Source organism: Ascaphus truei, chromosome 10, assembly GCF_040206685.1.
Source record: "Ascaphus truei isolate aAscTru1 chromosome 10, aAscTru1.hap1, whole genome shotgun sequence".
In the NCBI taxonomy this organism is placed as follows: domain Eukaryota; kingdom Metazoa; phylum Chordata; class Amphibia; order Anura; family Ascaphidae; genus Ascaphus; species Ascaphus truei.
This window is the reverse complement of record NC_134492.1, coordinates 62,685,452-62,706,362: the sequence shown is the minus strand read 5'-3', so window position 1 is coordinate 62,706,362 and position 20,911 is coordinate 62,685,452. Positions and strand designations below refer to the sequence as shown.

Here is a 20,911-nt window from a genome sequence, read left to right as displayed (position 1 = left end):
GCCTGGCCTGCAACGTACATCATTAGAGCGCCTGGTATGTCGGGTACATCATTAGACTGCCTGGTATGTCAGGTACATCATTAGACTGCCTGGTATGTCAGGTACATCATTAGAGCGCCTGGTGTGCCGGGTACATCATTAGAGCGCCTGGTATGTCAGGTACATCATTAGAGCGCCTGGTATGTTAGGTACATCATTAGAGTGCCTGGTACATCATTAGAGTGCCTGGTATGTCAGGTACATCATTAAATCGCCTGGCATGCCGGGTACATCATTAGAGCACCTGGCCTGCAACGTACATCATTAGAGCGCCTGGTATGTCGGGTACATCATTAGACTGCCTGGTATGTCAGGTACATAATTAGAGCGCCTGGTACATCATTGGAGCGCCTGGTGTGTCAGGTACATCATTAGAGCGTCTGGTATGTCAGGTACATCATTAGAGCGCCTGGTATTTCAGGTACATCATTAAAGTGCCTGGTATGTCAGGTACATCATTAGAGCGCCTGGTGTGACAGGTACATCATTAGAGCACCTGGTATGTTGGGTACATCATTAGAGCACCTGGTGTGTCAGGTACATCATTAGAGCGCCTGGCATGTCAGGTACATCATTAGAGCGCCTGGTGTGTCAGGTACATCATTAGACTGCCTGGCATCTCAGGTTCATCATTGGAGCGCCTGGTGTGTCAGGTACATCATTAGAGCATCTGGCGTGTCAGGTACATCATTAGAGTGCCTGGCATGTTAGGTACATCATTAGAGCGACTGGCGTGCCGGGTACATCATTAGAGCGCCTGGTATGTCAGCTACATCATTAGAGTGCTTGGTGTGTCAGGTACATCATTAGACTGCCTGGCGTCTCAGGTTCATCATTAGAGCGCCTGGTGTGTCAGGTACATCATTAGAGCGTCTGGCATGTCAGGTACATCATTAGAGTGCCTGGTATGTTAGGTACATCATTAGAATGACTGGCCTTCAACGTACATCATTAGAGCGCCTGGTATGTTAGGTACTGTGACAGGGTAAATAAAAGCCACCAGCTATATGCCTGGCAGACATATGTTTAGTCTGCAGTGCAGCAGTGATGAGGTTAACTTCAGCTGGGAAGCTCATGGCAATTAGTTGAATCCCAGCTGCCTAATCAAGGTGTGTTAAAAACCCCAGGATGTGCACACATGCAGGCTAGCTGGTCAGGAGACAGGAGTGAAATACTGAAGTAGATTACTGCTATAAGGTCTGTCTTTTTGTATGCTGTCTGAAGCAGGGAACTACCCTGAAACTCTGGAGAGAGAACAGCTTGATATAAGGTCTGTTTTGTAAAGTACATGTTTTATGAACTGTTGTGTTTGCCATGCTGAAGAGAAGATATTTTGTTTGCCATGCTGAAGACAAGGAATTTTGTTTTGTCTGCTGAAGAGAAGCTATTTTTGTTTTATGTGCTGTAAATTTTTTAAGGCTAAATAAATAAGCCTTGTCAAGAGACCCCGCGTGTGTATTTGCATGTACTCTGCAACAGGTACATCATTAGAACGACTGGCGTGCCGAGTACATCAGGGCACCGCAAAGCTTGAAGTGACACAATATTGTGGAGGAATGCCAGTTACTGTAACTGCAGAAGCTGAAAGCCACTTGGCAGGAAATTGCCAGCACTGTACTAACTGTGATTAACCTACTTTTCTGTTATATATAACTTCTATTCCCTTATAGGCCCACATTCACTAAAGAGTGCTAAGCTTCAATGCATTCATTGAATGCATTCAATCCCATTCATCACGCCAAAGCATAGCATCCTTTAGTGAATATGGGCCAAAAGGAGATGTTATTGACACTCAAGTAGGTGAACCTGGTTCACATACGATTGTCAGCTCTTGTGACATTGTCACGTTATCTCCCTGTGCCTCGGAGAGCAATATTACATTGTACGTTCTATGGGACACGGGTTTGCTTTGTCTATTATGATTGAAAATTAGATAAGCATAAGAGACAGAAATATTATAAATAATGTGCATTAACATTACAATAATAATACACAATTGTTGTTATTATAAATACAAAACCACCTTTGTACAAATGGTATAAGAAAAGAACCAAGAATTTCACTAATCTCTCATTGAAACAGGAAAGTCAAACCAGTGTGATCAGTGCAAGCCCAGATCCGGACTACACTCCCCGCTCACCCATCCTGTCCGTGTAAGTACCCCCCCCACTCACCCATCCTGTCCTGTGTAAGTACCCCCCGCTCGCCCATCCTGTCCCGTCCCGTGTAAGTACCCCCCCGCTCACCCATCCTGTCCCATCCCGTGTAAGTACCACTCACCCGTCCTGTCCTGTGTAAGTACCCCCTGCTCACCCATCCTGTCCCGTCCCGTGTATGTACCCCCCCCGCTCATCATCCTGTCCTGTGTAAGTACCCCCCGCTCGCCAATCCTGTCCTGTGTAAGTACCCCCCGCTCGCTAATCCTGTCCTGTGTAAGTACCCCCCGCTCACCCATCCTGTCCTGTATAAGTACACCCCGCTCGCCAATCCTGTCCTGTGTAAGTACACCCCCTGCGCATCCATCCTGTCCTGTGTAAGTACCCCCTGCGCATCCATCCTGTCCTGTGTAAGTACCCCCCGCTCACCCATTCTGTCCTGTCCCATGTAAGTACTGTAATGTAACACAATTTACACAGTTAACACACTTACTGGGAACAGGGCTAACGAATAAACTTGTCCTTTAAACGAAATTCACAAAGATGACCTCTGTAGTAGCCCTTTCCAATGACCGGGAGGTACTCGCGAAAGTCCTGGAACTGATTTCGGCTGCAATGCTAGCCGCGACCGCTACGTTCTCAAAAGCGGGACTTAGAAATCCTTGAAGCCGGTTCGCGTCTATTCAGCACAGAGCACCTTTGAATTTGCCGCTGTTGGTTTGGCGCTTAGAATCACCTCTCCCGATTGGCTGCAAGGTTTCTTATGGGTTTCAGTGTCCCATTCACCAACCTCTACAGCCTATCAGAGCGTGGGAATTCTCCTGCCAGCCAATCACCGATTTGCCGGTATTGTAAAGTCGGGTGGGCACCTTTTTTCGTTCTGCAATGGGGCATGTGCCAACCTGGCACCTCTGCCTCTTTGCATACTGAGCCCTCCGTGGCTCCAGGCTCCACAGAGTCTGGACTCTGGCAAATGGTGGCCGTATAGCCCTGTGTTAGCCCAGGATGTGGGTACTCAAGCAGAACTACAGTTCCCCTCCTGGTCTAACACCTTGGCATCCCTGAGGCTTTCAAGTCCGGACTCCGAACAGACCCATAGGCACCAAGCTTGGTAGCCATCTGGTCCCTCTGAATCCATGACTTGGAAATCCCACAGTTCATTCACAGGCTATCAGTACATATCCCTATTAAACATAACCATTTACTAAAATATACTGTGTCCTGTGTGTGATATAAATGTATGATATAAATGTGATATAAATGTATGTGATATAAATGTATAAGTCCCTGTGTGATATAAATGTATAAGTCCTTGTGTGATATAAATGTATAAGTCCCTGTTCTGGTGTCAGGGATGGAGTAAGTGTATATATTGCCTACACTCACTAGCCTCATCCCTGGCACACTCTAGAAATAACTTCTAAACTTCTTACACACAAAACCACTCTCAGCTTTATCATATAGCTGGAGCATCCCCTGAACCCCTATTCCAGGTTCAGGGTACCTGGGCATGTAGTATGGCAGCCACCTTTATACTTGGGATCCCCTGTATGATTGCAGGTATACATTAACCCCTTCATGCCCCGTTTACCTTGTCTGGATGATGCTGCAGTAGGAATCCTGGCGGTGAATCGCAAGAATGTTTTCAGGGTCAGAGTTTGCCCGGAGCAATGTGCTTGTCTGCATCCGAGAATCTCACTCGATTCCCGGATCCAACTTTTGGGGTATCCCAGAACTCCAGAACCCCGATACATAGCCACATTCTGTGAAGACTTTCTCTGGCAAACCCACCCTGAAACTTACAGCCTAGAAATCTCCTGGTCCCAGCACCCCAGGAAAGGCAAAACACAACCAACTCTTTAATGTCGCATAATTTGCACACAGTCACAGTAATGCATTTCTGACATCTGGGTCCAAGAGCTGACACTCTAGGACCTCCACACACGGATCAGGGGTAACCAAGAAGGCTAAACCTTTATTAGTGAGCCTGGGTACCCCTTCACCATCACACACACCCCCCTCACCCATCCTGTCCTGTCCCATGTAAGTACCCCCCCACTCACCTATCCTGTCCCGTGAAAGTACCCGCCCCTCACCCATCCTGTCCCGTGTAAGTACCTCCCCCTCACCCATCCTGTCCCATGTAAGTACCCTCCCGCTCACCCATCCTGTCCCTTGTAAGTACCCCCCCTCACCCATCCTGTCCCATGTAAGTACCCCCCCACTCACCTATCCTGTCCCGTGAAAGTACCCGCCCCTCACCCATCCTGTCCCGTGTAAGTACCTCCCCCTCACCCATCCTGTCCCATGTAAGTACCCTCCCGCTCACCCATCCTGTCCCTTGTAAGTACCCCCCCTCACCCATCCTGTTCCATGTAAGTACCCCCCCTCACCCATCCTGTCCCATGTAATTACCCCCCGCTCACCCATTCTGTCCCGTGTAAGTACCCCCCTAACTCACCCATCCTGTCCTGTGTAAATACCCCCGCTCTCCCATCCTGTCCCGTTTAAGTACCCCCCCACTCACCTATCCAGTCCTGTGTAAGTACCCCCCCTCACCCATCCTGTCCCATGTAAGTACCCCCCCACTCACCCATCCTGTCCCGTGTAATTACCCCCCGCTCACCCATTCTGTCCCGTGTAAGTACCCCCCCAACTCACCCATCCTGTCCTGTGTAAGTACTCTCCCGCTCACCCATCCTGTCCCGTGTAATTACCCCCCGCTCACCCATTCTGTCCCGTGTAAGTACCCCCCCAACTCACCCATCCTGTCCTGTGTAAATACCCCCGCTCTCCCATCCTGTCCCGTTTAAGTACCCCCCCACTCACCTATCCAGTCCTGTGTAAGTACCCCCCACTCACCCATCCTGTCCTGTGTAAGTACCCCCCACTCACCCATCCTGTCCTGTGTAAGTACCCCCCACTCACCCATCCTGTCCTTTGTAAGTACCCCCCACTCACCCATCCTATCCCGTGTAAGATCCCTCCCCCCCTCACCCATCCTGTCCCGTGTAAGTACTCTCCCTCTCACCCATCCTGTCCCGTGTAAGTACCACCCCCCCCCACTCAACCATCCTGTCCCCTGTAAGTACCCCCCTCCTCCCTCACCCATCATGTCCCGTGTCAGTCCATCCACACTAACTGCTGGTACACTTGCGTTGTACACACAATAAGTTCACTCTCTACTCGCCATCTTGTACACGGACAGTACATTTGTTTATACACGGGATTTCAGTGTATGGAAGCGGTTTTGATTGTTTGAGTATGTTGCCATTATAAATGAATGTTAAAGCAGTAAACCCCCCCAGGTTATAAACATAATTTTATCGCCAGCTTCTGAGATTACCTTTAGTTTCCAATTACTTAGCTTTTTTGTTGTGCATTTTTATTCATTTTATTCATTTTCTTGTGTATATATGCTTTGCCAAAAAGTAGGGGAGCCCCTGCTGCTGTAGCTAGGGACAGAATAAGGTAAAGACCACCTTAGGTGAGAAACTGCCAAAAAGTAGGGGAGCCCATTATTTTATTATTGTGATATATTAAAGTTTCGTTTTAAATCATTCACTACACACACAGAACTTGAACTTGAGTGCTATAATTGGGTTCTATTTCTACTCCATTCTCGTATATATGCTTTGTACAGATTTTCTTATGTTTTTTTAAAGGCATTTTGAATAAATAAAAGAATATCTATATAATTGATGCTATTAATTTAACCCTCCTGTTGCTGGACGAAGCAATGCATTGTATCCCATTCAATGATGTTCAAACTCTGTAAACGCTTTTTTAACTAAGCAAATGTCAGATGTAACATCTCCTATTTTATATTTATCTCTGAATAGAAGAGCAGCTCCAGAGAGGCCGATATATGAACAGGATAAAGTGCTTGTAAAGGGAACCACAGACTCTCCACAGCTGCCGGTATCAATATCTAGTTTCATAAATATAACTCCTCATATTCCCCCATATAACCTCTCCCTATACTGTATGAGGGGTGTTGCTGGTTTATATATCAGGGGTGTTGGGGGTCTCTTTAAGGGTTGGTTGGGGGGAGGGGGGGCTCTATGTTAGATGTTGTTGGGTGTCTGTAAGGGGTGTTGGGGGTCTATATGAGGGGTGTTGGGCGTCTGTGAGGGGTTTTGGGAGGGGGTCTGTATGAGAGGTGTTGGTGGTCTGTGTGAGGGGTGTTGGGTGTCTATATGAGGGGTGTTGCCACTACTGGGACTTAGCGTGACGTTAGTTAGGTCATACATAAACTTGTGTTACTCACATCCAGGCTAATGATGTACCGAGCACCAGGTAATTACCTGGTACCCGGCTTACCCGCCGCTTTTTCAGCTAACCAGAAATTACCTGGACCTGGCAGCAAGGGGCTGGGACCGGCATCGGGTCGGAACCGGCACCGGGTAATTTCAGAGTAGCTGAAAATACTTCAACACTTACCTGCAGCCGGCGACGGAAGGTGAGGAAGACGGCGGAGTGAGGAAGACAGCGGCGACATCTGGGAGCAGCAGCAAACGTCCTGGTGGCGGTGGCAGCATCAGAAGTCCGTGTTCAGCCGGCGGGAGCAGCAGGAATACAGCACACAGCTGATGCTGGTGGGAGCCAGGGAATCATGTGACCAGAGCAGGAGCAGAGCAGGAGCGTTCCTATTGGACAGCCGGATCCTCCACTGCATTCCAATAGGAACGCTCCTGCTCCGGTCACATGGTTCCCTAGCTCCCACCGGCATCATCTGTGTGCCGTGTTCCGCTGCTCCTGCCGGCTGAACACGGGCTGCTGCTGCTCCCACAATGTCGCTGTGGCCCTCCGCAGCGGTCTTCCTCACCCTGCAGGTAAGTGCCGTCCAGGTAACCGGGTACCTGGATAGGTAAAATGGTTCATTTTGCCCGTATACCCGTTACCTGTTTTTTTTCCAGAAAATGTAGGACCCGGTACAACACTAATCCGGACGCTGACATAGGGTTTTAACAGGGTCTGGATGGGGGTAACCCCACAGTGAGGTGATATAACTAACAAAGCGTTATTTTCCTCTCTCACCGTGAGATAAACCCCTATTTCCGGGTCTGGATGGGGGTAACCCCACAGTGAGGTGATATAACTAACATAGCGTTATTTCCCTCTCTCTCACCGTGAGATAAACCCCTATTTCTGGCTCTGGATGGGGGTAACCCCACAGTGAGGTGACATAACTAACATAGCGTTATTTTCCTCTCTCTCCGTGAGATAAACCCCTATTTCCGGGTCTGGATGGGGGTAACCCCACAGTGAGGTGATATAACTAACATAACGTTGTTTCCCTCTCTCTCACCATGAGATAAACCCCTATTTCCGGGTCTGGATGGGGGTAACCCCATAGTGAGGTGATATAACTAACATAGCGTTATTTCCCTCTCTCTCATCGTGAGATAAACCCCTATTTCCGGGTCTGGATGGGGGTAACCCCACAGTGAGGTGATATAACTAACATAGCGTTATTTCCCTCTCTCTCACCGTGAGATAAACCCCTATTTCCGGGTCTGGATGGGGGTAACCCCACAGTGAGGTGATATAACTAACATAGCGTTATTTCCCTCTCTCTCACCGTGAGATAAACCCCTATTTTCGGGTCTGGATGGGGGTAACCCCACAGTAAGGTGATATAACTAACATAGCGTTATTTCCCTCTCTCTCATCGTGAGATAAACCCCTATTTCCGGGTCTGGATGGGGGTAACCCCACAGTGAGGTGATATAACTAACATAGCGTTATTTCCCTCTCTCTCTCACCGTGAGATAAACCCCTATTTCCGGGTCTGGATGGGGGTAACCCCACAGTGAGGTGATATAACTAACATAGCGTTATTTCCCTCTCTCACCGTGAGATAAACCCCTATTTTCGGTACTGGACGGCAGTAACACCAAGACATACTTAACGTCACGTTACTGGGAGATAATGTGACGGTTACCCTATGTTAATGGGACATACAATGTGACCCCTTAAACGTGTCACTGCCGTTAATATACTTTGGTCCTTGGATGGATTGCCCTTTTAATACATAGACTGAGACTCCTTAGTGTAACATACTCCTGTATAAGAGAAGTGGTTAATCTGTGTTCCCTCTTCTTACCCTCTGTGTTATTAGCGCTCCCATCATGAGGCGTACCACATTAACTCTGAGGCCTCAACGCAAACCGCCAAGCCAGAGTTTAACACCAAAAATCAACATGTTACACCGAGGTAAGTGACTTTGGGTCATCTTACCTAAGCCAGGGGAGGCCAACTCCAGTGCTACCAACCGGTCAGGTGTTAAGGATATCCCTGCTTCAGCACAGGGGGCTCAATCAGTCCGGTTCCAGAGCACAGGGTGGTCTTGTTATACTTGTGGTCCGGTTTCAGAGCACACGGCTGTTCCGTTATTCTGGAGGTCTGGTTCCAGAGCACAGGGCGATCCCTTTATCTTGGGGGTCCGGTCCCAGAGCACATGGGGTTTGTCCCGTTACCCCGGGGGTCTGGTTCCAGAGCACAGGGGGTTTGTCCCGTTACCCCGGGGAGGGGGGGCAATTCCAGAACACATGGGGGTCTGTCCCGTTACCGCGGGGCGCCGGTTGTAGAGCACATGGGGGTTGTCCTGTTACCCCGGGGCCCAGTTCCAGAGCACATTGGGGTTGTCCCGTTATCCCGGGGACAGGTTCCAGAGCACAGGGGGGTTGTCCCGTTACCTCGGGGACAGGTTCCAGAGCACAGGGGGTTGTCCCGTTACCCCGGGGACAGGTTCCAGAGCATAGGGGGGGTTTGTCCTGTTACCCTGGAGGTCCGGTTCTAGAGCACAGGGGGTTTGTCCCGTTACCCCGGGGGTCCATGCTGGATCAGATTCTCTTTAAAAGGTCTCTTCCATGTTTTTCTTAATCTTCGTTTTATCGACTCGTTAGAAAGCTCCAACCGCCCAAAATGTAATCATTTGCTTCCTGCGTAAAATAAAACTACATTTGTAATTTCTTCCGGTCCGAGTAATTGTAATATTATCCGGCAATTACTCATTACTCGATTGGCAGATGATACCACCAAAACTGGTTTAAACAAAACAACAACAAACCATTGTCTGTGTATAAAACGGTTTATAATCGGGCTGAGATTAGATAAAGATTGTAAAAAACGGAAACACTCAAAGTTTAACAAATGATTTAAAAATACCATGCCATGTCTGATTGTTTTTTTATTTTTCTTAAAGTGTAAACCACTCACATTTAACCCATTAAACATGTGTCCCCCCCACTTATTCCATGTGTCCCCCCCACTCATTCCATGTGTCCCCCCCACTCATTCCATTTGCCCACGTCATGGTCTCGTCCGTGCCCCAGAGCATGCTGGGAAGTCTCCCACCCTCCGTCTGAATTCTCATTAGCCACTTAAACTCGAGGCCTGTCTCACCAAGGACGGCTCGTACATTATGCTAATGATTAAGAGACGTGGTAATGAGGTTTCAGGCGCCTAATTAGTGGAATATATGACTATATGCAATTTGGTAATGGACTGTGAAGCCGTTTAAAAGAGGGTGGCAAGCGAGTGTGCAGGAGCGCAGGGTGGGGGCAGGATTTGGGGGACTTGCCTGTCCGTGGCCCGCGAGGTGGGGGACACTGCAAGGTGACAGGGAGCCGGCTTATAGGGGCGGTCCCACTCAGAGCCAGAACCTCTGCTTTACTGATTCATGGTTCTGCGTGTTCAGCCCGATTACAGGCGTCACTGAGGAGATCGCCCCGATGTGTGTGTGTGAGTGTTTATATATTAGTACAGTAAATAAAAACCCCACGTGTGAGCACAGCCACATCTCAGACAGGTCAGCAGTCCTGCCCTTCCCCATTATCTCTTAGCACACACTGCTAGCCCTGCCCTTCCCCATTATCTCTTAGCACACACTGCTAGTCCTGGCCTTCCACATTATCTCTTAGCACACACTGCTAGCCCTGCCCTTCCCCATTATCTCTTAGCACACACTGCTAGCCCTGCCCTTCCCCATTATCTCTTAGCACACACTGCTAGCCCTGCCCTTCCACATTATCTCTTAGCACACACTGCTAGCCCTGCCCTTCCCCATTATCTCTTAGCACACACTGTTAGCCCTGCCCTTCCCCTTCCAACATGCAGGTAGGGGGCTGTTCCAACGCACGTCTCGTCACAGGTATGGTGACTTCATCAGGGAATAACAGCCGAGTGGCTGCGAGACCTTAAATAGTCCATTCCCAATCAACAACAGCCACACATGATAATAATCACATCTAACGAAGAGACACTGGTAGCCTGTGTATCAGGGGCTTCAATTCAAATCTATAATATATCAAACAAATGCAAACACAGAAAGGAGATGCGAGACAGGGGTGGGGGGTGGGGGGGGCACAATATCATATTATCATAGTGGAACCAATTGCAAATATACAATTCAAAATAGAGATCATCGCATAAGGATTCATTGGAAGTTACTTGGTGCCGGACCGTAATTACAGCAGTGCTGCTACAGTTGTAATAAATTCTAGGAGACAAAGATACAGAGTATGCAACATGTTACCATCAACAGTGTGTTATGTGCGGAAAATACTGCTATAGTGGTACTAGAGTTATCAAAATACAAATCCAATGTGTACTTCATATTTATAGACAGTAGTTAACGCTCCTAGTCCAGGAGAGTTTACATACTGTATAGGAGACAATGGATGAACGTGATAATATACAATTGATCTAAAATTGGAAGATACATACGAAAAAAACACATTTGAGATTGGTAACAGCAGTGATACTGCTCCTACACTTATTCTAAGAGAAAAAGATACACAGTAAACAGCATAGTAATATCAATAATTTGTTATGTGCAGAATATGTTTTTATTTTTCCATTCAATATGTGCATCAATACAATCTGCACACTGATAAGTGATTAGCTAAGCTGCAGATCGATCCGTTCTCCTGTAATCGATCGCTTGCCCGGGTTATTTAATTCAGTTCTTGCACAGCATTGTGGGCAACGTAGTCCAGCAATATCATGTGACTGGGCAGTTACTAGATACAATTGATGCACTGCTAGAGAGAGGGCGGGGCTCAAGAGCCAGAGCCTATCAGAAGGGGAAGGGCTGTGAATTTGGAAATGGTTTCTATAGAAACAAAAATGCTTCCTACTTTAATAAAATTAAAGTTTTTTTTATATGCTACAAGTATTTTCTCATAGTACAGAACTGATTTATTAAAAAAACAAAAAAAAAAAAACCACATGTAGGATATTGCTTCTACTGCAGCTTTAAAATACCAAATCCAATGTGTAATCCATATTTATAAACAATACTGTAATTAACGCTCATAATACAGGAGAGTTTACATATAAGAGACAAATGATGAACATAGTAATATACAATTGGTCTAAAATTGGAAGAAGATACATGTGAGAAAACCACATTTGAGATTCTTATCTTCTTATACTATATTAGTGAAAGCACTGTATGTTTGCCTGCCTGCCTGGATGTCCGGTGTCCCTAGGGGAAATCTCATTGGTCCCTTGGCCCGCCCGCCCCCGCACACCTCTCATTGGCCTGAGGCGGAGTGACGGGCCAAAGGACACACAGGGACACACACACACACAGGGACACACACACACACACACACACACACACACACACACACACACACACAGTGACAGACACACACACAATGACAGACACACACACAGTGACACACACACACACACACTGTTACATACATTAGCGGGGCTCACAGTGTTAGCAGCACCCGCGCGCACCTCCTCCTCTCCCCGTGTCTCCCGCGCTTTCACCCCGACCCCCCCTCCCCCGGCGCCGCTACAGTCAGCGGGACACACACACTATTATTACCCCTTCAGCGCCCCCCCTCCCACCCAGTGTCAGCGCCGTGCGAGACCCCCCCTCTATATCTCCAACCTCTCCCCCCCCCACACATATACATGCCCCCCCCTCCCCGGCGCTACAACTCACCCCTCCCCGGCGGGGGAACAGCCAGTGGCCAGGCAGGCTGCCTCGCGGCGCCGAGTGCCCAAGATGGCGGCGCCCGGGACACAGCGGGGGAGCGGCCACAACACGCTGCCTCCCGCCTCAGATCCATGTGGGACCTGCCGATGGGTGAGTGAGCGGCCTTCACCTCCCCTCCACCCCCCCTTCACCCGCCCTCCCCTCCAGTGTCAGTGTCTCCCCGATAGCCCCCCCGGCGCCGCTACAGTCAGCGGGGAGCGAGCGAGCGCCCGGGACACAGCGGGAGAGCCGGCCACAACACGCTGCCTCCAGCCTCAGATCCACGTGGGACCTGCCGGACGGGTGAGTGAGCGGCCTTCACCTCCCTCACCCCCCATCACCTCCCCTCACCGCCTTTCACCTCCCTTCACTCCACTTCTCCCTTCACCTCCCCATTTACCCCCCCCCCTTCACCTCCCCTCCACCCCCCCCTTCACCTCCCCTCCACCCCCCCTTCACCTCCCCTCCACCCCCCCCCCCTTCACCTCCCTTCCACCCCCCCCCTTCACCTCCCTTCCACCCCCCCCCCTTCACCTCCCTTCCACTCCCCCCCTTCACCTCCCCTCCACCCCCCCTTCACCACCCTCCACCCCCCCCTCCACCCCCCCACCTTCACCTCCCTCCACCCCCCTTCACCTCCCCTCCACCCCCCCCTTCCCACCGCCTCCCTCCCTTCCCACCGCCTCCCCCCCCTTCCACCGCCTAAACCCCCTTACCACCGCCTCCCCCCCCTTCCCACCGCCTCCCCCCCCCTTCCCACAGCCTCCCCCCCCTTCCCACCGCACCCCCCCCTTCCACCGCCTCCCCCCCTTCCCACCGCCTCCCCCCCCCCTTCCCACCGCCTCCCCCCCCCTTCCCACGCCTCCCAGCCCCCCTTCCACCGCCTCCCCCCACCCCTTCCCACCGCCTCCCCCCACCCCTTCCACCGCCTCCCTCCACCCCTTCCAACCGCCTCCCCCCACCCCTTCCCACCGCCTCTCCCCCCCTTCCCACCGCCTCCCCCCTCTTCACACCGCCTCCCCCCCCTTCCCACCGCCTCCCACCCCCCCTCACCCCCCCTTCCCACCCCTTCCCACCGCCTCCCTCCCCCTTCCCACCGCCTCCCTCCCCCTTCCCACCACCTCCCACCCCCCTTCCCACGCCTCCCACCCCCCGCCATCCCACCGCCTCCCACCCCCCGCCTTCCCCACCTCCTCCCACCCCCCGCCTTCCACCGCCTCCACCCCCCGCCTTCCCACCTCCTCCCCCTTCCCACCACCTCACCCCTCCCCCCCTTCCCACCACCTCCCCCCCTTTCCACACCCTCCCCCCTTCCCACCACCTCCACCTCCCCCCTTCCCACCACCCTCCCCCTCCCCCCCTTCCCACCACCTCCCCCTCCCCCCCTTCCCACCACCTCCCCCCTCCTCCTCCCCCTTCCCACCACCTTCCCCCTCCTCCCCTTCCCACCACCTTCCCCTCCTCCCCTTCCCACCACCTTCCCCTCCTCCCCTTCCCACCACATCCCCCCTCCTCCCCCTTCCCACCACATCCCCCCTTCTCTCCCTTTCCACCACCTTCCCCTCCTCCTCCTTCCCACCACCTCCCCCCATCCCACCACCTCCCCCTTCCCACCACCTCCCCCTTCTCCCCCCTTTCAACCACCTCCCCCCTCCTCCCCCTTCCCACCACTTCTCCCCTCCCCCCGCTCCCCTTCCCCCCCCCCGCTCCCCTTCCCCCCCCTCCGCTCCCCTTCACCCCCCCTCCGCTCCCCTTTCCACCCCCCCCTCCGCTCCCCTTTCCACCCCCCCCTCCGCTCCTCTTCCCCCCCCCCCCTCCACCTCTTTTTCCCCTTTCCCCTCCCACCCCCTCCCACACTTCCACCCCCTCCTCTAACCCTTCCCCCCCATCTCTAACCCTTCCCCCTCCTCTAACCCTTCCCCCCTCCTCTAACCCTTCCCCCCTCCTCTAACCCTTCCCCCCTCCTCTAACCCTTCCCCCCCTCCTCACCCCTTGCCCCCCTCCTCCACCCCTTGCCCCCCTCCTCCACCCCCTCCTCCCCTTCCGCCGCCCTTCGCCTTCATGCCCGCCTTACCGCCTCCCCACCCCCGCCTCTGCCTTTCACCCGCCCTTACTCCGGCCGCCTCTGCCTTTCACCCACCGCCTCACAGCCGCTGCACGCACTAAACAGACACCCGCCACACTCGACACATACCTGCCGCCACACACACCTGCTGCCTCCCACCCCTATGCACCGACATCACTGACCCACCGCCTCACACCCTAGCAGGACCCCCACTCACAGACAGCACTCACAACCCACGCGCCAGCCGCCGCCTCACACCCTTGCAGGACCCCCACTCACAGACAGCACTCACAACCCACGCGCCACCCGCCGCCTCACACCCTAGCAGGACCCCCACTCACAGACAGCACTCACAACCCACGCACCACCCGCCGCCTCACACCCTAGCAGGACCCCCACTCGCACACAGCACTCACAACCCACGCGCCACCCGCCGCCTCACACCCTAGCAGGACACACGACTCAGATTTTTACATTACTTATGTCACCAAATATACATTGTACTGTGGTGTGCTTACAATAAACCATTTTTATACAACATCGTATTACATTTCTTCCATCTTTCTTTTCAATATTATTATCCAACTTTACAACAAATACTCACCTATTGTTCCACAATTTATAAATAATACTACCTATTACGCATTTACATCCCGGGCAACGCCGGTCTCTCAGCTAGTATACTATATTAGTGAAAGCACTGTATGTTTGCCTGCCTGCCTGGATGTCCGGTGTCCTAGGGAAATCTCATTGGTCCCTTGGCCCGCCCGCCCCCGCACACCTCTCATTGGCCTGAGGCGGAGTGACGGCCAAAGGACACACAGGGACACACACACACACAGACACACACACACACACACACACACACACACACACACACACACACACACACACACACACACACACACACACACACACAGTGACAGACACACACACAATGACAGACACACACACAGTGACACACACACACACACACTGTTACATACATTAGCGGGGCTCACAGTGTTAGCAGCACCCGCGCGCCACCTCCTCCTCTTCCCGTGTCTCCCGCGCTTTCACCCGACCCCCCCTCCCCCGGCGCCGCTACAGTCAGCGGACACACACACTATTATTACCCCTTCAGCGCCCCCCCTCCCACCCAGTGTCAGCGGCCGTGCGAGACCCCACTCTATATCTCCAACCTCTCCCCCCCCACACACATATACATGCCCCCCCCTCCCGGCGCTACAACTCACCCCTCCCCGGCGGGGAACAGCCAGTGGCCAGGCAGGCTGCCTCGCGGCGCCGAGTGCCCAAGATGGCGGCGCCCGGACACAGCGGGGGAGCGGCCACAACACGCTGCCTCCCGCCTCAGATCCACGTGGGACCTGCCGGATGGGTGAGTGAGCGGCCTTCACCTCCCCTCCACCCCCCCTTCACCCGCCCTCCCCTCCAGTGTCAGTGTCCTCCCCGATAGCCCCCCGGCGCCACTACAGTCAGCGGGGGAGCGAGCGAGCGCCCGGGACACAGCGGGAGAGCGGCCACAACACACTGCCTCCCGCCTCAGATCCCGTGGGACCAATGCCGGACGGGTGAGTGAGCGGCCTTCACCTCCCCTCACCCCCCATCACCTCCCCTCACCGCCTTTCACCTCCCCTCACTCCACTTCTCCCTCACCTCCCCATTTACCCCCCCCCTTCACCTCCCCTCCACCCCCCCTTCACCTCCCTCCACCCCCCCTTCACCTCCCCCACCCCCCCCCCTTCACCTCCCTTCCACCCCCCCTTCACCTCCCTTCCACCCCCCCCCCTTCACCTCCCTTCCACTCCCCCCTTCACCTCCACTCACTACACCCCCTTCACCTCCCCTCCACCCCCCCTCTAACCCCCCACCTTCACCTCCCTCCACCCCCCCTTCCCCACCGCCTCCCCTCCCCTTCCCACCGCCTCCCCCCCCCTTCCCACCGCCTAAACCCCTTACCACCGCCTCCCCCCCCTTCCCACCGCCTCCCCCCCCCTTCCCACCACCTCCCCCCCCTTCCCACCGCACCCCCCCCTTCCCACCGCCTCCCCCCCCTTCCCACCGCCTCCCCCCCTTCCCCCCTTCCCACCGCCTCCCCCCCCCTTCCACCGCCTCCCCCCCCCTTCCCACCGCCTCCCCCACCCCTTCCCACCGCCTCCCCCCACCCCTTCCCACCGCCTCCCTCCACCCCTTCCCACCGCCTCCCCCACCCCTTCCCACCGCCTCCCCCCACCCCTTCCCACCGCCTCTCCCCCCTTCCACCGCCTCCCCCCCTCTTCACACCGCCTCCCCCCCCTTCCCACCGCCTCCCACCCCCCCTCACCCCCCTTCCCACCGCCTCCCCCCCCCTTCCCACCGCCTCCCTCCCCCTTCCACCGCCTCCCTCCCCCCTTCCCACCACCTCCCACCCCCCTTCCCACCGCCTCCCACCCCCCGCCATCCCACCGCCTCCCACCCCCCGCCTTCCCACCTCCTCCACCCCCCGCCTTCCCACCGCCTCCCACCCCCGCCTCCCACCCCCCGCCTTCCCACCTCCTCCCCTTCCCACCACCTCACCCCTCCCCCCCCTTCCCACCACCTCCCCCCCTTTCCACCACCCTCCCCCTTCCCACCACCCTCCACCCTCCCCCCTTCCCACCACCTCCCCCTCCCCCCCTTCCCACCACCTCCCCCTCTCCTCCCCCTTCCCACCACCTCCCCCCTCCTCCTCCCCCTTCCCACCACCTTCCCCCTCCTCCCCCTCCCACCACCTTCCCCCTCCTCCCCTTCACCACATCCCCCCTCCTCCCCCTTCCCACCACATCCCCCCTTCTCTCCCTTTCCACCACCTTCCCCCTCCTCCTCCTTCCCACCACCTCCCCCCTTCCCACCACCTCCCCCCTTCCCACCACCTCCCCCCTTCTCCCCCTTTCAACCACCTCCCCCCTCCTCCCCCTTCCCACCACTTCTCCTCCCCCCCGCTCCCCTTCCCCCCCCGCTCCCCTTCCCCCCCCTCCGCTCCCTTCACCCCCCCTCCGCTCCCCTTCCACCCCCCCCTCCGCTCCCCTTTCCACCCCCCCTCCGCTCCTCTTCCCCCCCCCCTCCACCTCTTTTTCCCCTTTCCCCTCCCACCCCCTCCCACACTTCCACCCCCTCCTCTAACCCTTCCCCCCCTCCTCTAACCTTCCCCCTCCTCTAACCTTCCCCCTCCTCTAACCCTTCCCCCCTCCTCTAACCCTTCCCCCCCTCCTCCACCCCTTGCCCCCCTCCTCCACCCCCTCCTCCCCTTCCCGCCGCCCTTCGCCTTCATGCCCGCCTTACCGCCTCCCACCCCCGCCTCTGCCTTTCACCCGCCCTTACTCCGGCCGCCTCTGCCTTTCACCCACCGCCTCACAGCCGCTGCACGCACTAAACAGACACCCGCCACACTCGACACATACCTGCCGCCACACACACCTGCTGCCTCCCACCCCTACGCACCGACATCACTGACCACCGCCTCACACCCTAGCAGGACCCCCACTCACAGACAGCACTCACAACCCACGCGCCAGCCGCCGACTCACACCCTTGCAGGACCCCCACTCACAGACAGCACTCACAACCCACGCGCCACCCACCGCCTCACACCCTAGCAGGACCCCCACTCACAGACAGCACTCACAACCCACGCACCACCCGCCGCCTCACACCCTAGCAGGACCCCCACTCGCACACAGCACTCACAACCCACGCGCCACCGCCCGCCTCACACCCTAGCAGGACACACGACTCAGATTTTTACATCACTTATGTCACCAAAATATACATTGTACTGTGGTGTGCTTACAATAAACAATTTTATACAACATCGTATTACATTTTCTTCCATCTTTCTTTTCAATATTATTATCCAACCTTTACAACAAATACTCACCTATTGTTCCACAATTTATAAATAATACTACCTATTACGCATTTACATCCCGGCAACGCCGGGTCTCTCAGCTAGTTATATATAAACCCGAGATCAGAGCCAGAGAATGAGACCAAAAAGTGAAGCAGCAATTTGAAAACGATATAGTCACAGAAGGAGTAATTAATCACACGATATTATTGATATAATACTATACAGTGTGAAATAAGGTAATACAAGGGTGGTGGGATACCAAAATACTTTCACTATCAAAGTGAAAAATACACATTTAAAAAGGGGAGGAATTTATTTTGAAAAAAGGAATAAATAATAATTATATGACTACAATTTGAATTGGAATTAGAAATAAATATCAAAATAAAGATAAAAATAGAAATATAAAATAAAACATGAACAATACTAAATAATCTATATATGCCAATATTAAGAAATGCTACATGATGAAAAGATATATTTGGGTGTATTTGTAAATTGAAAACCTAAATATTATAATTAATGAAATACAAAAATGTATCAATGGGAAATGAGAAACAATTAATGACCAATGTGTCATTAAAAAGAGAAGGGGGACCAGAGCTAAGAAGATCCAGAGACAGGAGAACCCCATTAGACTACTGTACTCACATCCAAACATTAATTGAAACCAGCAGAGCAAGTGTACCTAGTATGTAGATCCAATAGGACTCCACAGAGAGTCTTAAATCTATTGCTCCCCAATATAGTTGGGGGTATGTGTTCTAAACCTACAACCCTCAGAAGTTTCGGATCTTGGTTGTGATGTGTCCTTAAATGTTTGGGGACAATATGAGTGTTGAGACCTCTTATGACATTTCTCCTATGTTCAAAATATCTAACATTGAGGGGACAAATGTCCTCTGCATACTGCATACATTTGATGTTACCTGATGCAGAGTGTTGGTTCCATTGGAAAAGGATTGAAATGTCTTGTCTATGTATAATTGATGACACATGATACATCTATTTCTAAAACATCTAAAGTTGCCACATGTAGATGTGATGGAAGAAGCTGTATAATTGTTAGGACACCTGCTAGGGGCTGAAATGTTTCTTTAAATTAGTGGCTTTCCTGAACACTAGCGGAGCCCGAATGGGTAACTCTTTCACTAGATGAGGGTAAAAACGAAGATTTCCCATGTTTATTTAATATGTGGCAGATTTGATCTACTTGAGGATAAGTTCGGTAACAAATTTGGGATAACCAATGCTGGATTTGGATGCTGAAGATTTCCTAGAATTAGTCGAGGATTTTTTAGTATATTTAGTTTGGTAAGAGCAAGTAGTGTTTGCCTGTCTGTGTCTTAACTTTAGTCCCTCTCTCCCTCTTTCTCTCTCGTGTTTTTTTGGTTTAATAAAGCTGTTCTGTACTATGAGAAAATACTTGTAGCATTTTTTTAAACAACTAAATTACATTTTTTTAGGTATTATAATGTAACAAGCATGTTTTGTTTCTATAGCAACCATTTACAAAGTCACAGTTACTGAGTCAACACTCCTCTGCAGCCATTTAGTGAACTCCGAGCCGAATATTCGCAGATTGATCACAGGAGAAGGTATCGATTGCCAATTTTACATAGTTATGTAGCAGGATCCCCTTCTCACCTTCCTGGGGACAGAACAGCTCCGTAATGCAGGAGAATAACAGCCTTGCGTCAGCCATGTTATGGTTGGCATTGCCCTCCAGACACTGTAATATGTAATGCGGTGCCAGTCTTGGGTCTGGCGTGGCCGGAAGGAAGGGGCTGAGAGACACAGGATGTCCTCCGCGGAACAGGGGTGACATTGGCAGATCATCCAGAGCAGGGAAGAAGAAGGTAGTATCAGGGAGCCTGCCAAGCTCCCGGAGTAGGCCCAAACCTGCCACTAGGCCCTAGATAGATTCTCTTCACTTCAGACAAGTGTGCAGGGCTGGCCTTAAGTATAGAGAGCTCCTGTATAGAGAGAGCACAGCAGAACCCGTAGGAGCAGATCGGAGCGCAGAGGGAGGCTTCCCACAGCGGCCCTGCGGACCCTAAATTACCCGGGGACCCTATGGTGTGAGGGGCTTGTGTTGGAGACCCCGCAAATGGGACACGGTTGCTGTGCTTGCTCCTGCTGGAAGTGTGGCCTGGCTGGACACTGGTCACAGGTGCCCGAGCACCCTAGGTACTATTTGGGCTAGCTACCCCTGGACTATTTTTGTTACCATTGTATTACTGTGCATTGTTTTGTAATGTGTTACGTATGCTTTCTGTGGGACCCCAGTATTGGAGTTATATTTTATTGATTGTGAGTGTGTTATTGGAGTATACCCTAGGTATACGAGTCCTATGAGGAGTCAATCCTATTACCTCAGGATCCTCATAGGTGGAGGCGCTGCACCATTTAGAGATATATAGAACACACTGTCACCCCAGGCTCCCTATGAGCGGAGGCTCAGGCTTCTGTACATCCAACAGGTAGCACCATCACTGTAGTAGCCGCTGATTCCCTTAGGGTGGGGGAACATCTATTACAGTTACATAGTAGATGAGGTTGAAAAAAGACATGCGTCATCAAGTTCAACCTATGCTAAATTTAAACGACAGATACTTTATCCTATATCCGTACTTACACTATATTGGTCCAGAGGAAGGCAAACCAAAAACCCCAGTGTCACATCATCCAATGATATCTCATAAGGGAAAAATAAATTCCTTCTGGCTCCAAGAATTGCCATTGGCAACTTAGCAAATTACTTATCATTGTGTGGATTG

General features: G+C 52.7%; 1 protein-coding gene across 1 annotated transcript in view; it reads left to right on the top strand.

The window, feature by feature from the left end:
• Nucleotides 1–20,911, top strand: part of AKNAD1 (AKNA domain containing 1) — a 126,200-nt gene that overhangs the window by 67,820 nt on the left and 37,469 nt on the right. Inside the window, exons 12-14 of the mRNA XM_075615500.1 lie at nucleotides 2,122–2,192; nucleotides 6,038–6,116; nucleotides 8,320–8,414. Of these exons, the coding sequence (XP_075471615.1) occupies nucleotides 2,122–2,192; nucleotides 6,038–6,116; nucleotides 8,320–8,414 (245 nt within the window). The remainder of the gene's footprint in view (nucleotides 1–2,121; nucleotides 2,193–6,037; nucleotides 6,117–8,319; nucleotides 8,415–20,911) is intronic.